This window comes from Neofelis nebulosa, chromosome 15 (assembly GCF_028018385.1).
Source record: "Neofelis nebulosa isolate mNeoNeb1 chromosome 15, mNeoNeb1.pri, whole genome shotgun sequence".
Classification (NCBI taxonomy): domain Eukaryota; kingdom Metazoa; phylum Chordata; class Mammalia; order Carnivora; family Felidae; genus Neofelis; species Neofelis nebulosa.
The window spans coordinates 20,109,227-20,127,954 of record NC_080796.1 but is presented as its reverse complement, the minus strand read 5'-3'; the positions used below and the strand labels follow the sequence as shown (position 1 = coordinate 20,127,954).

The 18,728-nt window shown below is 40.8% G+C and overlaps 1 protein-coding gene across 5 annotated transcripts in view; it reads right to left on the bottom strand.

The window, feature by feature from the left end:
* Nucleotides 1–1,013: 1,013 nt before the first annotated feature.
* The window catches only part of LOC131495338 (dimethylaniline monooxygenase [N-oxide-forming] 2), a 30,519-nt gene continuing 12,804 nt past the window's right edge, over nt 1,014–18,728 (bottom strand). For 4 of the 5 annotated variants that reach the window (XM_058700199.1, XM_058700200.1, XM_058700198.1 and 1 more), the window contains 7 exons: nt 16,767–16,955; nt 14,297–14,459; nt 11,899–12,041; nt 11,372–11,577; nt 7,059–7,414; nt 4,474–4,546; nt 1,014–3,459 (listed from right to left, as the gene is read on the bottom strand). In XM_058700199.1, the coding sequence (XP_058556182.1) occupies nt 3,111–3,459; nt 4,474–4,546; nt 7,059–7,414; nt 11,372–11,577; nt 11,899–12,041; nt 14,297–14,459; nt 16,767–16,955 (1,479 nt within the window). In that variant the 3' untranslated portion in view covers nt 1,014–3,110. Of the gene's footprint in view, nt 3,460–3,676; nt 4,166–4,473; nt 4,547–7,058; nt 7,415–11,371; nt 11,578–11,898; nt 12,042–14,296; nt 14,460–16,766; nt 16,956–18,728 lie in introns of those variants that run through there. The other variant, XM_058700202.1, reaches the window with a different exon arrangement.

Here is an 18,728-nt window from a genome sequence, read left to right as displayed (position 1 = left end):
CCCTGCTCCTGTGCCTGGGAACAGCGCAGCATGTTGGAGCCGCCCATTCTTCTTGCGACCCAGGGGATCCTCAGTCCATACTGTCACTCCTGGGACTCCGCCTTGCTTTGCCACCCGAGTACCTTTAAGTCAGGCACGTCCCATGGGAGCGGACTTCTAAAGACTCAGATTTTGTGCCCTGCTGCTTATAATACTTTGTGGTAGTCTCCATGAGCAGGGCTCCCTCCCCGCTGGTGTACCCACAGTTGTATCTCCCCTGAGTCAACACTCAGCACTTCCTGCCTTCTGAAAGGTGGTGGCTTTTCTACTTGTAGACCACCAGTTTTTGTTCTCTCAGACATCTGATTGATTTCTTGGGTGTTCAGCATGCTTTGATAACTATCTAGCTATGTTAGAGGGATGAACCAAGCTTAGGGTCCCTCTATTTCTCTGCCATCTTACTTCCTCCTCCAAGAATCTGCACTTCTGGAAGCTCCCTGAGATAGTCTGTGGGTTGTAGTTTGGAACAAACTATCCTAGGTGGTTTGTCTGGGATAGTTTCCTGTTTCAGGGTATATAGAGGCAGAAGAATAAACTTGGATGAGTCTTCCTTAGTGAATCTCAGACTCTGGAAATGAACTATTTATGTTTTTAAAAAGATTTCAGAATATTTGGAAAGATTTCAAGAGATCATCCTCTTTCTAGAATTTTCAAGGTTATGCATTTAATAATAATTTTGTCCTAATGGAGCTATTTTCCCCACTGATTCAGTATCAACCTGACACTTGTTTCTCAATTTGTTCCACTGTAAAAGTAGGGTAATAACCATAGTTACTTCCCTGGTAGTGGTAATGATGAATGAAGCAAGTTATGAAAAATAATTGGGACGACAAAGAAATTGGCAAACTTTCTCCCTAAAGGGCCAGATAGTCAAAAAATTTTAGGCTTTGTGAGTCCTACTGTTTCTATCACAGCTGCTCAACTCCGCCATTGTAGCTTGCAAGCGGCCACAGACCGTCAATGTATGTTGTGACTGTGTTCCAATAAAACTTTATTTATAGAAATAGGTAGTACACTGGATTTAACCTACAGGAAGTAGTTCACCTTCTCTTGCTATACAAGATTGATAAATTCTATTATTATTATTAATGATATAAAGGCTTGCAAATAATCTTTAATAATTAGCAAAATAATCAGTTTTTAATCAAGAAGTACACATACCATCTGGAATTTTTTCAAAGGAAACTGCTTATAGGAGCAATGAAAACAAATGTTGCATTTAAATGGTGGTGTTATTTCAATGGACTCTAAAGAAATAAAGCTTCCACTGATAGTGATTGTCATTACATTGCTCTAGGCACTTCAGAAACAAATCCAGGCCCAAGTAAAGAACAGTGTCCACGAAGGCTTTGGAAAAGTAAGAGGAGACATTTGTCTAAATCTCTAATCTCTGACCTTTTCCCTCTTCAGAAGGCCTTGGTCTGGGTTTAGGGCATAGTTTATCTCCCAAAGCACACTTCATGGAAAGAATGGCTGTAGTGGACAGATAAACTGGATGTTTATTATGTTGCTCAAAGCTTACTGACATTGAATTGCTTGTGTCTTTTTTTAGATTTCAGTTCCAAGAAAATGTGTCTCCTAAAAAACTGGTATGCTTCCTTTCATCAGATGACGGAGATTACATATTGTTTTGCCTTTGCCTTGATTATAAAGTTAGAGCTATATACAAGGCTCAATCATTATAATGCTTTTCATCTACTTGGAACATATACTTCTTCCTTGGTGCTTATTTTTTCAAAATGTCAGTGGCTATTTGAAATGTTCTTGTATAGGTGTCTCACACTGTTAATCCCTTCAAATGCTTTTTAGATCTAGCTGGACTATAAACCAAATATTATGAATCAATTAATTGGGGGTGCCTGGATAGTTTGGTTGGTTGAATATCTGACTCTTGATTTCAGCTCAGGTCGTGATCTCACAGTCGTGCGATCAAGCCCCACATTGGACTCCACGCCAAGTGTGGAGCTTGCTTAGGATTCTCTCTCCCCTTGTTCCTCTACTCCTCTTCCCCACTCATGTACTCTCTCTCTCTCTCACTCAAAAAAAAAATTAATTGATCATATTTGCAAGAAGAGTGCTATTATCTGTGTTAAGTTCCTCCCAAAGCAACATATATATGATTATAAAGAAAATAAACTGTTAATAAGTACTTGATCAATAATAAGGGCTTTTGTCAATAAGTAGATTCTGCAGAAAGGTTATGATCTGCAGTTCTAGAGTCAAGCAAAACTGGGTTCAAATCCCAGCTCCACGACAAGACCAGCTGTATGGTCTTGGGCATGTTACCCAAATGCTCTGAGTCTCAGTTCCATCATCTGACAAGTGGGTATGATAGCCACACCCATCTAACAAAATTATCGCAAGAATTAAATGAAGTCAATACTATACTGTGCACTTAGCACAATGTCTGGTCAATGGTAAGTACTAAATATGTATATAGCTATTATGGCATGTTTATTTTTATTTTTACAGTGGTTTTATGTCAAAGTATCAGAAATGTGGCTATTGGCTCAGCTTTCAACATGAGGTGCTAGAAGTCTGTCACATCATTGCCATCGTTTTTTGAGTCTATCCTCTCATTGTTATCTCCAGGATTTTTGAGCAATGCCCCACTAAGCAAATGGAGCATGACGTAACACCCAAGGACTTTGTTACCAAATACAGTCTGGGTAAGGGGACCATTAAGAGCATCACGCAGGGGATTAGATATTTACTCACTGTTGAAATTTTCCAATGTTTTAAGCCATGGGGCCTGCTTTTCATTCTGTGCATTTCTATTTATTTCCACACAACTCTGTTATGTAAGGGCTGGCAGCACTATGTACATGGCCATGTTATTTGTCCTTTTGGAGAATCTGGCGAACTTGAGGAAAGGTTGGAATGGCCGAGAAATTTCATGACGCCATTTTGGTGTTTTACACGGACCTAATTCTGCTAATTCTCTACAACCACCTCTCTGTTCCTATCAGCTCTGAAACATAGAATCTAGATTTAATATTTTTTCTTTTAGCCTTTTTTGTTTTTAAAGAGGAGTTGACTGACACCCAAGTCAAAAGCCTTACTCTGACAGATTAGAACTGAAGCTGGAAAAAAAAGGCCACAGAAATAGCAAGAAGCCCCAGGATTTTCAACAGGAAGGAAACTAGGAAATTAGATGAGGTCGTTAGTGCCCGTGTCTTCAAAGGCTTCAGTATCCTCTTTTTCTGAGTGACAATGGCACTTCTGGCTCCCTTCCACTGCCCAGGCCCAGTGAGGCGGTACTGGTAGGAGTTGCAGGGTCCGAAATAGAGCTTCACGGCCAGTTTGGGATCTTTTAGCAGGAGAGACAGGAGGTCTGGCTTCGCACCTATCTCTGAAGCGAGCTCGTCCAAGTAGTCGATGTAATCGGTCTGCAGTGTCTGACTCTGACTCTTTCCAAACCTTAATGAAGAACGTAGAGAGGGCAGATTCACAAAATGTTATAAGTCACATAAGAACAGTAGGTGTTCGAGGGCTGTTGAAAGAAAGAAGGGCTGAGTGAATGAATAAATGAGTTTTGAATAAATCGCCAGTGGAAGGTGTGAGCTTATTTCATTAGAAGGCCCAGATCTCAGATTGAGAGTAGGCCGTGAAAGAAATAGTCATGAATTCATGGCAGTTCTGGGAATGTGACAAGGTTTAAAACCAGGATTATTACTTGGTATTTAGTGAGTAGCTTCAATTCTCCAGGCAAGTGCAAATTAATCAAGATTGCTGCAAAGGTTCAGGAGCGAATGCAGATGAAATCCGAGCTCAGTGTCTTGCACAGAAAAGATACTTAATATTTGCCTGCTAAATTATGAAAGTACTTGGCACTGTGGCTGGAACGTAATAGATGCTTAGTAAATGTTAGATTAATTAGAATTTAACCATGAGAAAACCCCTATATATGAGACCCCCAAGTCAACTGTCCAAGGGTACTTGATCACTACTGAACCCCATTCTACTGTATCACAAAGTATGCTTCTTTGAACTTTCGCTTCACATCAACTCCTTTTATAATTTAGTTTGATAGGACATCCCCCAGCTATCCTTCCAGAGACACTCAGGCCATTGTCACCATCACTGCCCCATCCAATTTCCTCTCTAACCACAGAGAGTGGGCAGCCTGAGAAGATATGGAATTGAACACAGGCATCACACAAAGCCGGATAAAATTAAGTCCAGGAAAAATGTCCTGATTTGGTAACACTTGTAGCTTTACGTAGTTGGTTCTTAAACTAATATGTATAAGAATCACCTAGGGAGAACATAAAAATACAGGTTTCCAGTCTCATCTGGAGGTTCTGATTCAGTTGGTCTGGGTTGTGACCCAGGAAGTGTTTAAGAAACAGCTAGGTGGTTCTTGTGGGTAGTCAGATCACTATACTTTGAGAAACACTGCTCTGTGTAAAGAATTAGAAAAAAAATTCTTACAGATCTATTCTTTTTTCATTCCTCTTGATAGTGTCCGCCATCATAGTCTTCTCTGAGGGCAAGGTACACAAGCCTAGAAATAAAAGGCTGGTTTGAGTAGTGGATTTGGTTCAGTATCCTTGCTTTATCTAGTACTTGATTCCCACCATTAAACTCTGACCCCTGTTACGCCAGTCAGGGCTGCTGTGTTGTTGAACTTTGGGGTGTGCTGCTCTTCTTGAGTTCTAGGTGATGTTGCCCATAAGGGGAGCATGGGCTACTGTGTGAACTCTGAGGTGGAGGGAGTAAGAGAAATGGCTGGAGAAGGAAGGTGAGCCTGAAGAGCTGGAAGCCACACCAGGTGGCTTGAGCTGTATCCTGAAGGTGATAGGAAGCCATGGGAGGATTTTCTGCAGGTGGTGACAAGATCAGATTTGCCTTTTGGAAAGATCCTTCTAGCTGCTGAATTTTGGAAAATGGGCTCCAGGGAAGTGAGTTTAGTGGCAGCGAGACCAGTTAAGAGGCTGTTGAAGTAAGCCTGGTGGAGGTAAGGTCGAGCAGTGGGGACAGAGAAAGTAGATTGATGTAGGAGTTATCACTACGTGCTTGTGATTACATCTCTGTCCACGTGTGTTCTCGGGCATGTTGAAATGCTCAGTCTCCCCTGGATATGGCTGGTCATCAGACATACCAGAGTCAACGAGTCCATAACCAAGCGCGTCATTAAAGCCCTCCTGGTCAGACTTACGTCTTCTTCCACACGTCCTCTCTCTTCCCTTCTTCTTCTTCTTCTGTCCTCTCTATTCATAGCCCTGCTGTCCCCCCAGTTCCCATACTGGAGATCTGAAAGTCATCTGTGATTTCTGTATCTCTCTCTGATTTTCTACATTCAACTGATCATTATGTCCTGCGGATTTTATCCCTAATTATTTCCCACATTTCTATCACCTTCACTACTTTCTCTCTGCCTGGCTCAGCTGCATCGTGTTTCAGTAGAGACTTGCAGACCAGCCTTCTCACTGGTCTCCAAGACCTCATTCTTTTCTCCTTTCAAATCTATGTTCCACACTAATGCTGAACTAATCTATTGAAAATGTAAATCTGATAATGTCTCTTCTTTGCTTATAACCTCTCATTGGGTCCTCTGGCTGCAAAGCTTTCTAAAATGGAGATTCTAGGTCCTCAAGCCAGACTTAATCAGGGTCCCTAAGGGTCCACCAGATGATTTTTATGTGTAGCCAGATTTGGAAAGCGCTTACCTAAGTTTTGTATTGTAACCTTCTTAGCATGCCTTACAAAGGCTCCTGTGTCCTGGCCCCTTCTCCAGAAAGAATAATCTCTCACCCCTCTCTGCCTCATGGGTCAGGTTCTGGGAACAACAGACAGCTTGTAATTCTCCACATCCATCATGCCTCTGTGCTTTGGCTCAAGTGATTCCCTTTTCTGCACCTGAGAAACCTGGTCATCTAGGAAGTTTTCCTTGACCACATGCCCTCCTTTACCCCACTCTGCTGCTGCTAAGCATCCTTTCTCTTCTTCCTATACCCTCCATGCATTCTTCTACCAAAGCATTTTTCTTAGTATGTGGAAATGATCTGTTTACATTTCTCTCTAGTGTTGCCTGGGTGGGTCAATTGAGCATCTGACTCTTGATTTCGGCTCAGTCATGATCCCAGGATCATGGGATCAATGGGCTTCATGCCAAGCACTGAGCCTGCTTAAGATTCTCTCTCCCACTGCCCCTCTCCCCCACTTGTGTGTGCTCTCTCTCTCTCAAATTAAAAAAAAAAAAATTCTCTCTATTCCACCAGGTTCCAGCACAAGGCTAGGTATTCAATGAGTTTTGGTTGAGCTGAATTTGAACCCTGGGGTCAGGGAGGAATGCAAAAGGCTGTACAGATACTTAGAAAACTTTCAATAGCTGTATGACTTTGTAAGGACCTATGAGGTTGAGTTTCTTAACATATTAAGGGCTGGGGCACCTGGGTGGCTCAGTCGGTTGAGCTTCTGACTTCGGTTCAGGTCATGATCTCACGGTTTGTGGTTCGAGCCCCACGTCAGGCTCTGTGCTGACAGCTCAGAGCCTGGAGCCTGCTTTAGATTCTGTGTCTCCCTCTCTCTCTGCCCCTCCCCTGCTCACACTCTGTCTCACTCTCTCTCTCAAAAATAAATAAACATTAAAAAAATTAAAAAAAAACATACTAAGGGTTAATTTGGAGTTAATGCAGAAAGGCCCTGTGTCTCTGGATTTGCATGTATTCAGAGGAATTTGTAAACATCATCTAGGTAAAACTGGGAGTCATAGATCTTTTTTTTCTCAACTGTTCTCTCATGATTCCAGGAAAGGATAGTATGTACTTAGCTTTATGACAATTGAAATTCTATGAACTTTCTAATATTTTAAAAGGATGATTGCAGATATTTAGTATTATTTTATCTCTGTATTTGCTACTTTGAAAATTCTCCACTAACTTTAGGATGTTAATCTCACGAGAGCAGCCCAAGTTTGGCCACATTCTTACTGGCAACCTCTGTGTCTAAACTTACTATTGAGCAAGCTCCATCAGGTGTAAAACCCTTAGCCCCTCATTTGGCCCCTCACGTACCTTTGAAAACTCTGGTTGCCCAACGAGCTTGAAGTTCAACAGTTGGGAAAATGGAGCCTAGGGGCTGGATGAAACCAATGCATGCCAGAGTTGACTTCTCCAGGTGAGGAGGGAACATGTACTTATACAGTGAGACCGTATTATCCTTTACTTTAACAACTGACTCTTCCAGGAAGGGAAAAGAGAAAGTATATCCCGTTGCAAAGACAATGACATCAATATCCTCCTCCACTGTTCCATCTTCAAAGATGGCGGAAGTTTCTGTGAGCTCTATCACTCTTGATTTCACCTTGATGGCTCCATAGAGTATACGACTTGGAAGATCATCATTTACTACAGGTTCTTTCATGAGATGTCTGAAACACCCAGAAGAAAATACTTAGAAGGAACATTTAATAAGGAGTCCTGGAACTCTCTTGATATTTTATGGGGTTGGGCTCTTTGAATGAGGTTTCTCAAATATCCACAAAACTTTCTTTCTTTCTTTTTTTTTTTTAAAGAGAGAGAGAGAGGAGGGGGAGGGGCAGAGGGAGAGGAAGTGAAAGAATCTGAAGCAGGCGCCACACCCGGCACAGAACCCTATGTGGGTTTGGATCTCACAACTGTGAGATCACCATCTGAGCCAAAATCAAGAGTGAGACGCTCAACTGACTGGGCCACCCAGGTGCCCCTATCCATAAATCTTTCTAACTTAACTAGTTGGTCTACCCCGGACCTTACTATCTTGATGACTTTATTCTTATATCACAAATCTCTCCCTCAACAAAGAAGGGAAGGCATGTAAGTGATGTGGGTAAAAGACATTTCAAAAGAGGAGGCATTCCCAAGGACTTAACCAAAATACCAGGGTCAGTCCCTGAATATTCCAGTCATGATTATCCCATTGATATTTTCACTATTGTTTTATGTTATCTGCCTTTAATTATCATACTGTTCCATTTAATCTCTATCTGATCATAAAGTAAGAAAGGAGAATTTAGGTAAATCCCCATTCGTTTTGAAACTTTATTAAGGGATTAGTATTGCAATTAATGTATAAAATGAAGTTTGGGAATATTTGTTCATCCCAAATATCCACAGAGTCTCTGTATGTGATAGCATGGGTGATAAAGTCTGGTTGTATTTCCGGAATTCCTTTTTGTAGATTTGAGAAACATTTTTTTAATATAAGAAAATACATGCTACATGTATTAGATATCAGAGCTGAGCAGTCATATGGTGTTTGTTAAAAGATTACGAAGCTCTTGTGTTTTGTGTATATGTATATATTTTTACGTAAGCTTCACACCCAGCATGGAGCCTAATGCAGGGCTCGAACTCACAACCCTGAGATTAAAATCAGAGCTGAGATCAAGAGCTGGATGTGGGGCACCTGGGTGACTCAGTCGGTTGTGAGTTCGAGCCCCATGGCAGGCTCTCTGCTGTTAGCACAGAACCTGCTTCATATCCTCTGTCCCCCTCCCTATTTGCCCCTCCCCTTCTTGTACTCTCTCTCTGTCTCTCTGAAATAAATAAACTTAAAAAAAAAAAAAAAGAATTGGATGCTTAACCAACAGAGCCACCCAGGTACCCTCTGTTTTTGTATTTTTTTTAAAGGAAGGAGCCCGCTATCACTAAAGAAAAACAAACATTCATAATGTTTGCTTGTGTTTATAAGATCAGCGATATATAACTTCGAGCTCAATAGAGATTTATTTTTTGGCAAAGAGATAGTGAATATGTTCTCAAAAGCCACTCATAGGAAGAACCCTTATGGTGTACAGAGTTAGCAAAGCATTAGTTCACATGGAGAATTTGGGACACATGTCCCACTACACCTTTCTGAAAGGAAGGTCACAATCTCTTAGAGAAGCCTTTTCCAAGGCAACTGATGGGATGGGAGAAGATATTTGCAAATGACATATCGGATAAAGGGTTAGTATCCAAAATCTACAAAGAACTTATCAAACTTAACAGCCAAGAAACCAAATAAATAATCCAGTGAAGAAATGGGCAGAAGGCACAGATACTTTTCCAAAGAAGACATCCAAATGGCTAACAAACACATGAGAAGATGTTCAACATCACTCATCATCAGAGAAATACAAATCAAAACCATGATGAGATACCACCTCACACCTGTCAGAATGGCTAAAATTAACAACTCAGGAAACGACAGATGTTGCCAAGGATGTGGAGAAAGAGGAACCCTTTTGCACTGCTGGTGGGAATGCAAACTGGTGCAGCCACTCTGGAAAACAGTTTGGAGGTTCCTCAAAAGATTAAAAATAGAACTACCCTATGATCCAACGATTGAACTGCTAGGTATTTATCCAAAGGATACAAAAACGTTGATTCAAAGGGGCACATGCACCACAATGTTTATAGCAGTGCTATCAACAATAGCCAAATTATGGAAGGAGCCCAAATGTCCATTGACTTATGAATGGATAAGGAAGATGTGGTATATATACAGAATGGAATATTACTCAACAGTCAGAAAGAATGAAATCTTGCCATTTGCAACAATGTGGATGGAACTAGAATGTATTATGCTAAGTGAAATAAGTCAGCCAGAGAAGGAAAAATATCATATGATTTCACTTATATGCGGAATTTAAGAAAGAAAATAGATGAACATAGGGGAAGGGAAAGAAAAGATAAAAACAGAGAGGGAGGCAAACCATGAGAGACTCTTAGATACAGAGACCAAAGGGAGGATTGCTGTAGGAGCGGTGGGTGGGTGGGAGGATGGGCTCAATGGGAGATGGGCATTAAGGAGGGCACTTGTTGGGATGAGCACTGGGTGTTACATGTAAGAGGTGAATCACTAAAGTTTACTCCTGAAAACAAAAAAAGAAAAAAAAAAGGTAATTAAGGTAAAATGAGATCATAAGGGTGGGGCCCTGATCCAATAGGATTAGAGACCTCTTAAGAAGAACCAGCTCTCTTTCTCTCCCCCTCACTTGAGCACACAGTGAGGAGGCAGCTGTCTGCCAGACAGGAAGAATGCTCTCACCAGAAACCGAATCTGCTGGCACCTTGATCTTAGACTTCCCAGCCTCCAGTACTATGAGAAATAAATGTCTGTGGTTCAGACCAAACCAACCAATCAAACAAAAGCCAACAAACAACAACAACAACAACAAAAGCAGCCTTTTCCAATGTTGGACAGCTCTGGGTATTAGGAAGTTCTTCCCATGATCCTAGTTCTGCTTTCTGAAGCAGCTCTTAATATTTCCTTTTCTTTTTTTAATTTATTATCCAAGTATAATTAACATACAGTGTTATATTAGTTTCAGATGTGTAATATAGCGATTCAACAATTGTACACATTTCTCAGTGCTCATCAAGATAAGTGTACTCTTAATCTCTTTGGTCTATTACATCCATCCCACCACTCACCTCCCCTCTGGCAACCACCAGTTTGTTCTCTGTATTCAAGAGTCTATTTTTGTTGTTGTTGTTGTTTTTATTTCTTAAATTCCACACCTGGGTGAAATCGTATGGTATTTTTCTTTCTCTGACTAACTTATTTCATTTAGCATTATAGTCTCTAGGTCCATCCATGCTGTTGCAAACGCCAAGATTTCATTCTTTTTTATGGCCGAGTAATCCAATTAAAAATTGGCAGAAGACCCGAAAAGATGTTTTTCCAAAAAAAGACATAGATGGCCAACAGCTGCATGAAAAGATGCTCAACATCACTAATCATAAGACAAATTAGAACCTCAGTGAGGTATCATTTTATACCTGTCAGAATGACTAAAATAAAAAACACAAGAAATACTAAGTGTTGGCGAGAATGTGGAGAAAAAGGAACCCTAGTACAGTGTTGGTGGGAATGCAAATTGGTGCAGCCATGGTGGAAAACAGTATGGAATTTCCTCAAAAAATTAAAAATAAAATTACCATGTGATCCAGTAATTCCACTACTGGGTATTTACCCAAAGAAAATGAAAACACTAATTTGAAAAAAAAATATATGCACCCAATGTTCATTGCAGTATTATTCACAATAGCCAAAATATGGAAGCAACCTAATTGTCCATTGACAGATGAATGGATACAAAAGATGTGGTGTACGTACACAACGGAATATTACTCAACCATAAAAAAGTTCATAATATTTTCTATTTCATCTCTTTAAGTATTTACTTTTTAAAAGGTATGCAGCACAAATTTGGAATTCAAATCCTGGCATGTCTATAATACCCATACTGTTAGGTTGTAGTTTGAAATGCCATGTTAGCAATTTGGCTCTTTACCAAGAGGCACCTCTAACACCCTTGCTTTATCAATGAGTATAACATGAAAAAGCAAAATGCCTTTACTTGTTTTGAGGCTGAAGGCCATAATTTGCATGGTCGAACCACCGATTCATCTGCTGTTCCATCATCCATTTTCGAATTATTTTGAATCGTGACAGGACATTTCGGAACATGGAAATAAACCGGGTGTGCAACACCATGTCCCAGGGATAGCCATCTTCGGAGATACGGCTCATGACCCAGGAACCATGTCTGGTGCTGATAAAAACCTGGTAAGCAAAACGGAATGCTGTTGAAATCAGGGCATTGTCCCTTGTGGGAGGAATCTACTGTGTAGGTGATATATCACATATATGGCTCAGAGAAGAAGACTTACTCTGGGTTACATGGCTGATTAATGGCAGGGCTGGGAGGTAAACCTTGGCTTCCTGACTACCAGGTTTTGTTTTTTTTTTTATGATACCGCACTGTAGGAACCAACTAACCAACTAATCAGTGAGTAATGGAGCTTTTTGGTTATGTGGCTGGGGTTTTCCAATATGTCCCTCCTCCCTTCCCCCACGGTACAAGATAAGCAGAGAGCATCCCACCTGAGCAGCCTTCTTACTCAGCTCAACGGCAATATCTGAGGCCGAGTTTCCTAGTCCAATCACCAGGATGCGTTTCCCCTCAAATCCCTCTGGATGCTTGTACTGGCGGCTATGGAAATACTGGCCTTTGAACTTCTCAATACCTTCAGGGGAAGAAGAGAGAAATCCATGAACCACATACATTTCAGTAAAAGTGCATTTTCAGCTTTTCTTTTCTGGGGTCAGTTATTTATTTTACCTCTTCCCCTCTTAGGGGGGTTGCAATGTCAAGACCGATTGGCAGACTCAAAGAATTAAGTATAGAAGAAATGCTAGCATATGGCACAGGACCAAAAGAGCTGATTTCAGAGGCTGCAGCTTATATATTTATTAGAGAATAAACAAATGGCTTCAATGAATACAGCAGAGTCAGATGCTGTCTTCTCACTACCCATTATCCTATTTTTTTTTAAGTTTATTTTTTTATTTTTGAGAGGGAGAGAGGGAGAAAGAGATAGCAGGGTAGGGGCAGAGAGAGGGTGACAGAGAATCCCAAGCAGGCTTCGCACTGTCAGTGCAGTCTGATGCAGGGCTCAAATCCATGAACAGTGAGATCATTACCTGAGTCAGAGTCAGACGCTCAATCGACTGAGCTATCCCTATCCTATTTTGGATTGTATAGTGATACTTTAATATCACTTAACACATGTATTCTTTTAAATGTTATTTGACATATTATGAAGTGCTATTATTGTAGTTGTGTAATAATTAGAATAATATTTATCATTCTTATTTTGCAAAAGCAAACAAAAACGAAAATAAACTAAAAACAGGCACCTAGAAATTGAAGGATGCTTCCTACACTGCGGTAAGTCAGTAGCTCACTGGACAAACCTTTTTGAAGACAAGCCTCTCTCTGTCTTTCCCAGGAAAATATGACTTTATTAAAGTATCTGTCTTTGATCATGGGTTGCTTGAAAGAACCTTTAGATCATTAGTTTTCAAAGTGTGGTCCTTTGGCTAGCGTCATTAGCTGGAACCTGGAAACTTGTTGGAAATGCAAATTCTCAGCCTCATGACACCTTATCTACTGAGTTGGAAATACCAGAGGAGGAGCCTAGAAAGTTGTGGTTTTAAAAGCCCACCAGGTGATTCTGTTTGCTTTGGGGTAGAAGATCTTATGCCTGGCTGTATATTAAAATCACTTGAGCAACCCTTAATTGATCTAGGCCTACCTTATATCATTTGAACTTTTGGGGGTCATTAGGATGTTAGAAACTCCACAGGTGGTTTGAGTGTGAGGTCTGGACTGTGAACCACTGTATTAGACATTCCCCTGAGGGCCTTGAGAAGGAAGTATGCTCTCTGAGAGAAGGGCCTGTGAGGTACCAGGAGAGATGGATGTGGGGTTCCATTGGCTACATCCCTCTCCTTCACTCTCTCTGTGTCCATCAGTGTCCTGTAGGAGCACTTATTGCCAGGAAATCTCAATATCCCTGTCTGTAGGCATGGCTCTGAGGAAAAGTCTCCAAGGATATAACAGAGTCACAGGGTTTGGTAGGCTAGATAAAGGCCAAGGTAGGCACATGGATATAAGGGCCTTGCCAATGGAGAACCAATTTGGGTGAAAGTTCTCTGAAATCCCAGGGAAGATTTAGTGACTTTGGAGGAAGTTGGCCAAAGTCCCTGTGTCATGAAGACCCAAAGAAGTCAATGGGAACGAAGATGGCATGTGGAGCTTTTCATCTTTCTGGCTCTATCCAGATCTTAATATTATGTCCCGTTGCAGTAGCTAATTTTGCCTGTCAATCCAATCCGCATATAAAATACCTGGACGCTGTAGGGCAGCCAAATTCGTCACCTCGAAATGAGCCTCCTTGGCATGTGAATTATTTTAAGCTAGTAATTTTTAAGGAACAGAAGGCTCCTTAAAACAGAAAAACCTTTGACTTCCCCCAACTGCCTAAAAGAATTTAGACAGAGGAGCTGCTCCTGGGAGGGAGCTGTCACTGTCGATAACTACAGTATAATATGAACTAGGGGAGGTAGACAGGGAGGAACTTAGCAAAGTCTGTTTGTTAAACTTCCTCTCTGTGTCCGATTGTTTCTGGATGGGCCATCAAACAGAAGGCTTTTTCGCCTTCCTGTGAACTGACTTCCTTCCCTTTGAAGTCCTTAACCCGTGCCCCCTGCTCTTCAGCTCAGAATGGCACACAAGCCTCAATTGCCTGACTGCCTGCCTGTGGGCCTCATATTCTTACGGAGTCTCTATATGCATAATTAAATTAAACTTTTTCCTCTTAGTCTGTCTTGTCAATTTAACTCGGAGACTAGCCAAAAGAATGTGGAAGCATCGAGGAAAATTTTTCCTCCCCAGCAAGACCTACTCCAAAAAGCTGGGAATCCCCGCAGGCCTCACCTGGAAAGGAGTCCAGTGGGATGTGAGGGAGGATGTGATGGCCGCTGCAAACCATAACCGCGTCAAAGACAGCGCTTTGCTTCTTGCCGTTGCTCTCAGTAACAACCTCCCATTGGCCAGAGGATGAGAAATCTGGGTGTTTTCTCACACTGAGGACGGTTGTCTTGAACGAACACAGAGAAGGCATCATTGAGCATTCCTCTGGCATAACAGTGGCTTCATTCAGTAGTACCCTGGGAGTGGGGATGGGTAGACTCCATCTCAGTTCCATTTGAATCCATTTCAACTCACTGAAGACAGAGACGGCGAAGTGTCCCCTTCTCATTCTTATTTGGCAGGGAGCTACCAAGGATATGGTACTTTGTGCAAGAGGCCTCACTCAGCAGTGAGAACCTGTCTGTTAAGGACTGAATAAGGACTTGAGAGAGACAGACAAGTTCTGGGCAAGATACAAAACACATGTTTATTATTCAAGTGATCGCACAGTCAGTATTGATTAAGAAACTTTTATGTGTCCACCTCTGTGCAGAATCTGTGCTAGAGAAGACATCTCGTGTGAAGCACTTTGCATGGTGCCTGGCACATTGTCAGCATCCCATGAATGGTAGCTGTTCATATTAATTATTTTTAAAACAGAGTACATCATGTTAGCAATATAGTTCATGATCTCATTTGGATGAAATAATTTATGTTCATTAATTTTTTAATAGGAAATCCTTTTTTTAAGTTTATTTTTGAGAGAGAGAGAGAGAGAGAGAATCCCTAGCAGGTTCTGCACTGTCGGCACAGAGCCTGATGTGGGGCTTGAACTTACAGGCCATGAGATCATGACCTGAGCTGAAATCAAGAGTCAGATGCTTAACCCGACTGAGCCACTCAGTCACCCTCATTAATTTTTTTTTTTTTTTTAATGTAGCTCACTGGAGGTCTATGAATTTGTAAATGCACATAAAGGTTATACATCTTTGGTGTTTAAGAAACAATGTCAAGTGGAAACAAAGTTTTTCTTACTTCTAGAGTCCTGGCATGCTTCTCTTGCTTACAAGTATTTGAGTCCCATACACCTGCTTTTCAAATTTTCAGATATTTAAAAAAACGCTGGGTTGGCAATTTTTGAAGCTGTGCCAATTAAGAAAATATATAGACTATTAGTATAAAGTTTGCGAACATATTATAAAATGTCTGGGCATTGTTGGCTATGAGAAAAGATTTCAGATTTGCAGTTTAGGGTAGTATATTAGCTAAAGCACTGTGGGTTATTGCTACTAAAAATGTGCTTTGGGAACTAACACCTTCAGTGCAACTCAGGAGGCTATTAGAAATGCAACAGAGCTTTTATAGATCGAGTGGAGCCCTAATATCTTATGACTTGTACCAAGAGACTAATAATGGAAATGAGTGTTCTTAACCCCTCTCTAATCTCCAGGAATCCAACAGCAGTAATGCAATAAACAAAAGAAACAGCTCCCTTGCAACTTTAACGTGACCTTTCGGAGAACACGTAACACAAATGATATCATAAGAGGACAATATATCTGTTAAATAAATTGATAGTCAAATGGGCAAAGACCTATTAAAGCTTCTGGTACAAAAGAAATCTGTTATTCATAGGATGGTTCTGCCAGGCATTGGGGAAAACTACATCAGATACATTTTCATGGTAGTTACAAATATAGATTTCCACCACAATCAGCTACTATAAATTAATAGAATGCAAACCTGGAACAAAAATGAAATTACTGAGAAAATGAGATTTTTTTTTCTTGTGTTACAAGAAAATAAGCTCACTCACAGTTATTTATCCAGAGGTATAATTTAATTTTATTTCCTAAGCACAGTTACTAGTTTTCAGAGTGTAGGTTATTGATAAAAATCCAGCATGTATAGTGAGAATATTGTTCTTGTTGATTATTTGTTTTTGAGGGAGCACAGGAAAGGTGGTTCTAATTGTATCTAAAAATGATCCAACAAGCCTTATGTTGCCAGAGAATGTGCCATGTCTCCCCACCCCCCCAAAAAAAGACCAAAAATAGTTTCTACAGGCTTATGAAATGAATGGAGAGCTGTGAGTTTATTTCATATGTATTTCTCAGCAATTCCATTTCTACAGAGAAGATCCAAAAATGAAATAGCAGTTTGATTTTCTTCTATTCTTTCAAGGGAAATGAGGCTAGGAGTCTGCAGGGGTTATAGATATTAGCTTAAGTGCAGTTTCATGGTCAATATCATCATTATTCAAATCCTTAGTTTTAACAGGTGATTTTCCTCTTCTGCTGATGTGCATATAATCTATAATATCGGGGTTAGTGACACTACCTTTTGGGCTTTCTATCTTGCTCTTATCTTTCAGCAAAGAATTGGATTGAAATGTTTTGTTTTCTTCACTTTTTCTTAATTACCAGAGTAACTTCTCTATTTAAATGTGAGCTGAACCCATGTGGAGAAAACCATTCCCCCCAAAATACAATACCTGGAACTGAATATATTTTAGAAGATCAAACTCTCTGGCAAAAATCCTGAAATATTCCAGGAGCTTAGAATTGTGCAGGAAGTTTGGAAAGTCTTCAGGCATTGGAAAGTCACTGAAACAGGACATTTCTTTGCTGGTGTTGCTGATGACAGATTGATAGATACTCGCTCGGCCATCTTCAACATTTTCCTAAAGAAGCAAATAAAAAAAAAGTGATAATCATGTTGCGTTTAAAACGGTCTCTTGGTGTTTTACTCTTTTTCCGAGTCTAACCCTTGGGTTATGTGATCGTCTTTCACTGCTGTAGAGGGACTACAGTTACTGGGTGCTGAGGTGCTGGGTGCTGAGATGATGATGTTCCATCATCCCGTGTGAGAGGGCCTCGTTGGGGTCCTCCAGTGTTGTTCACTGGAGGGGCTATTGCCACTGGTGGATAGGAAGTGGGGACAACCCTCGTTTTGGCACATTGCAGGATATGGGGCACCTCTCTACCTGCTTAATGCCAGCCATTGTGACAATTAGCCCCATTCCGGAACTCCCTCTGGAGAGCCTATCTCCACCTTCCACCTCTTTAGGACCCAACAAACTCTGGGATACTGGTGAGGAAGTATTCTGGAGAATTGTAACTAAAATGAATACTTCTGGGAGCAGGTAGTTTTCACATCTTAGTTTGAATGCCCCAACTTCATTTTACACTTTATGGAAGCCAACCTTCCTCAAGTGCTAAAAGTGAACAGCATTAGCATCCATCACATCTTCGGCTTGAATCTAAATCTTAGCCACTATACTTTGGTAAAACCGCAGACAGCCCATGCTATGGTTGAGTTTATAGTTTCCTCTAAGCGCTGTGCATACTGATAATGTTCTTTATGTTAAATTATGTAAGAGCGAAGTGTGGTGATTCAATGTCCCTGAAATCGGCATGTTATCAAAGAGGCTTGCTCAAGAAAATTTAAAAGGTGCCACCCAGGAACTCCTCAATTAATGCTTCTGCAGACTAAGGCATAATTCAGGCAAACAGTAGTTGTTATTATGATGCAACGTTAGGGTGCAATGTAATGAAATGGAAAAGTTGCAGGAACTCGTGAATTAATTGGAATAGGTTACTCAGTGATACAGAAACAGCACTCTGTCGTTTCCACAGAATAGTAAATAAAGGAAAGTAAATATTGAACTCTAATCCTGCCACCATAATAACTCAGTTGTGCATGTTTCTCTCTCATCATTATTCATGAAGAATTGTTACTTTCCTGCCAAACCTTTAGATCCAGCCTCCTTAAATCTTTGGCAGCACTGAAAGAGGCAGCCTGGACTAGCTGAAGGAATCTGGTTGTTGGAGTTAGACACGGCTTTGAATCCGTCTCTCTTTAGACTGTGTGGCCCGGACCAGTCAGTGCAGTGAGGTTCAGTCTTCTCATCTATAAAATGGGCAGCTACTGGATGCTCAACAGTGTTGTTAATGTCTGTGTTATTAAGGAAGCTACGAGCTTCAGCAAAGCTGTTTGTTAAAACTCCCCATTCACCGCAGTACATGAAAGGCACTGAGGGTAGCTTTTCTAGCAGCAAGATAACCGACACAGGCACACTCACCATCACACCTGAGTTTTCTGCACAAGAGGTTGGATTTGATTTCAAAGACTTAAAGAAGAAGAAACTGTGGGACCTTTCCTCTTTTATCAGCAAAGCTCTTTATATGCATTGGGCCTCACTGTGTCCTAATTTCAGGATTATCAGTACGAATATGAGTTACCAAAGCTAAAACAATGTTTGTGTTCAGATCATGTCATTTAAGAGTGGTATATAGAATGCTTGCTAACTAAGTCTACATTTCTGAGGATCCATCTCCCTCATGCATTCCTTCTATCTCTCCTCATCCATCCATCCATCCATCCATCCATCCATCCATCCATCCACAATTCATGCCTACTATAGGTCAGGAGCCAAATGCCTTTTTGAATGTGA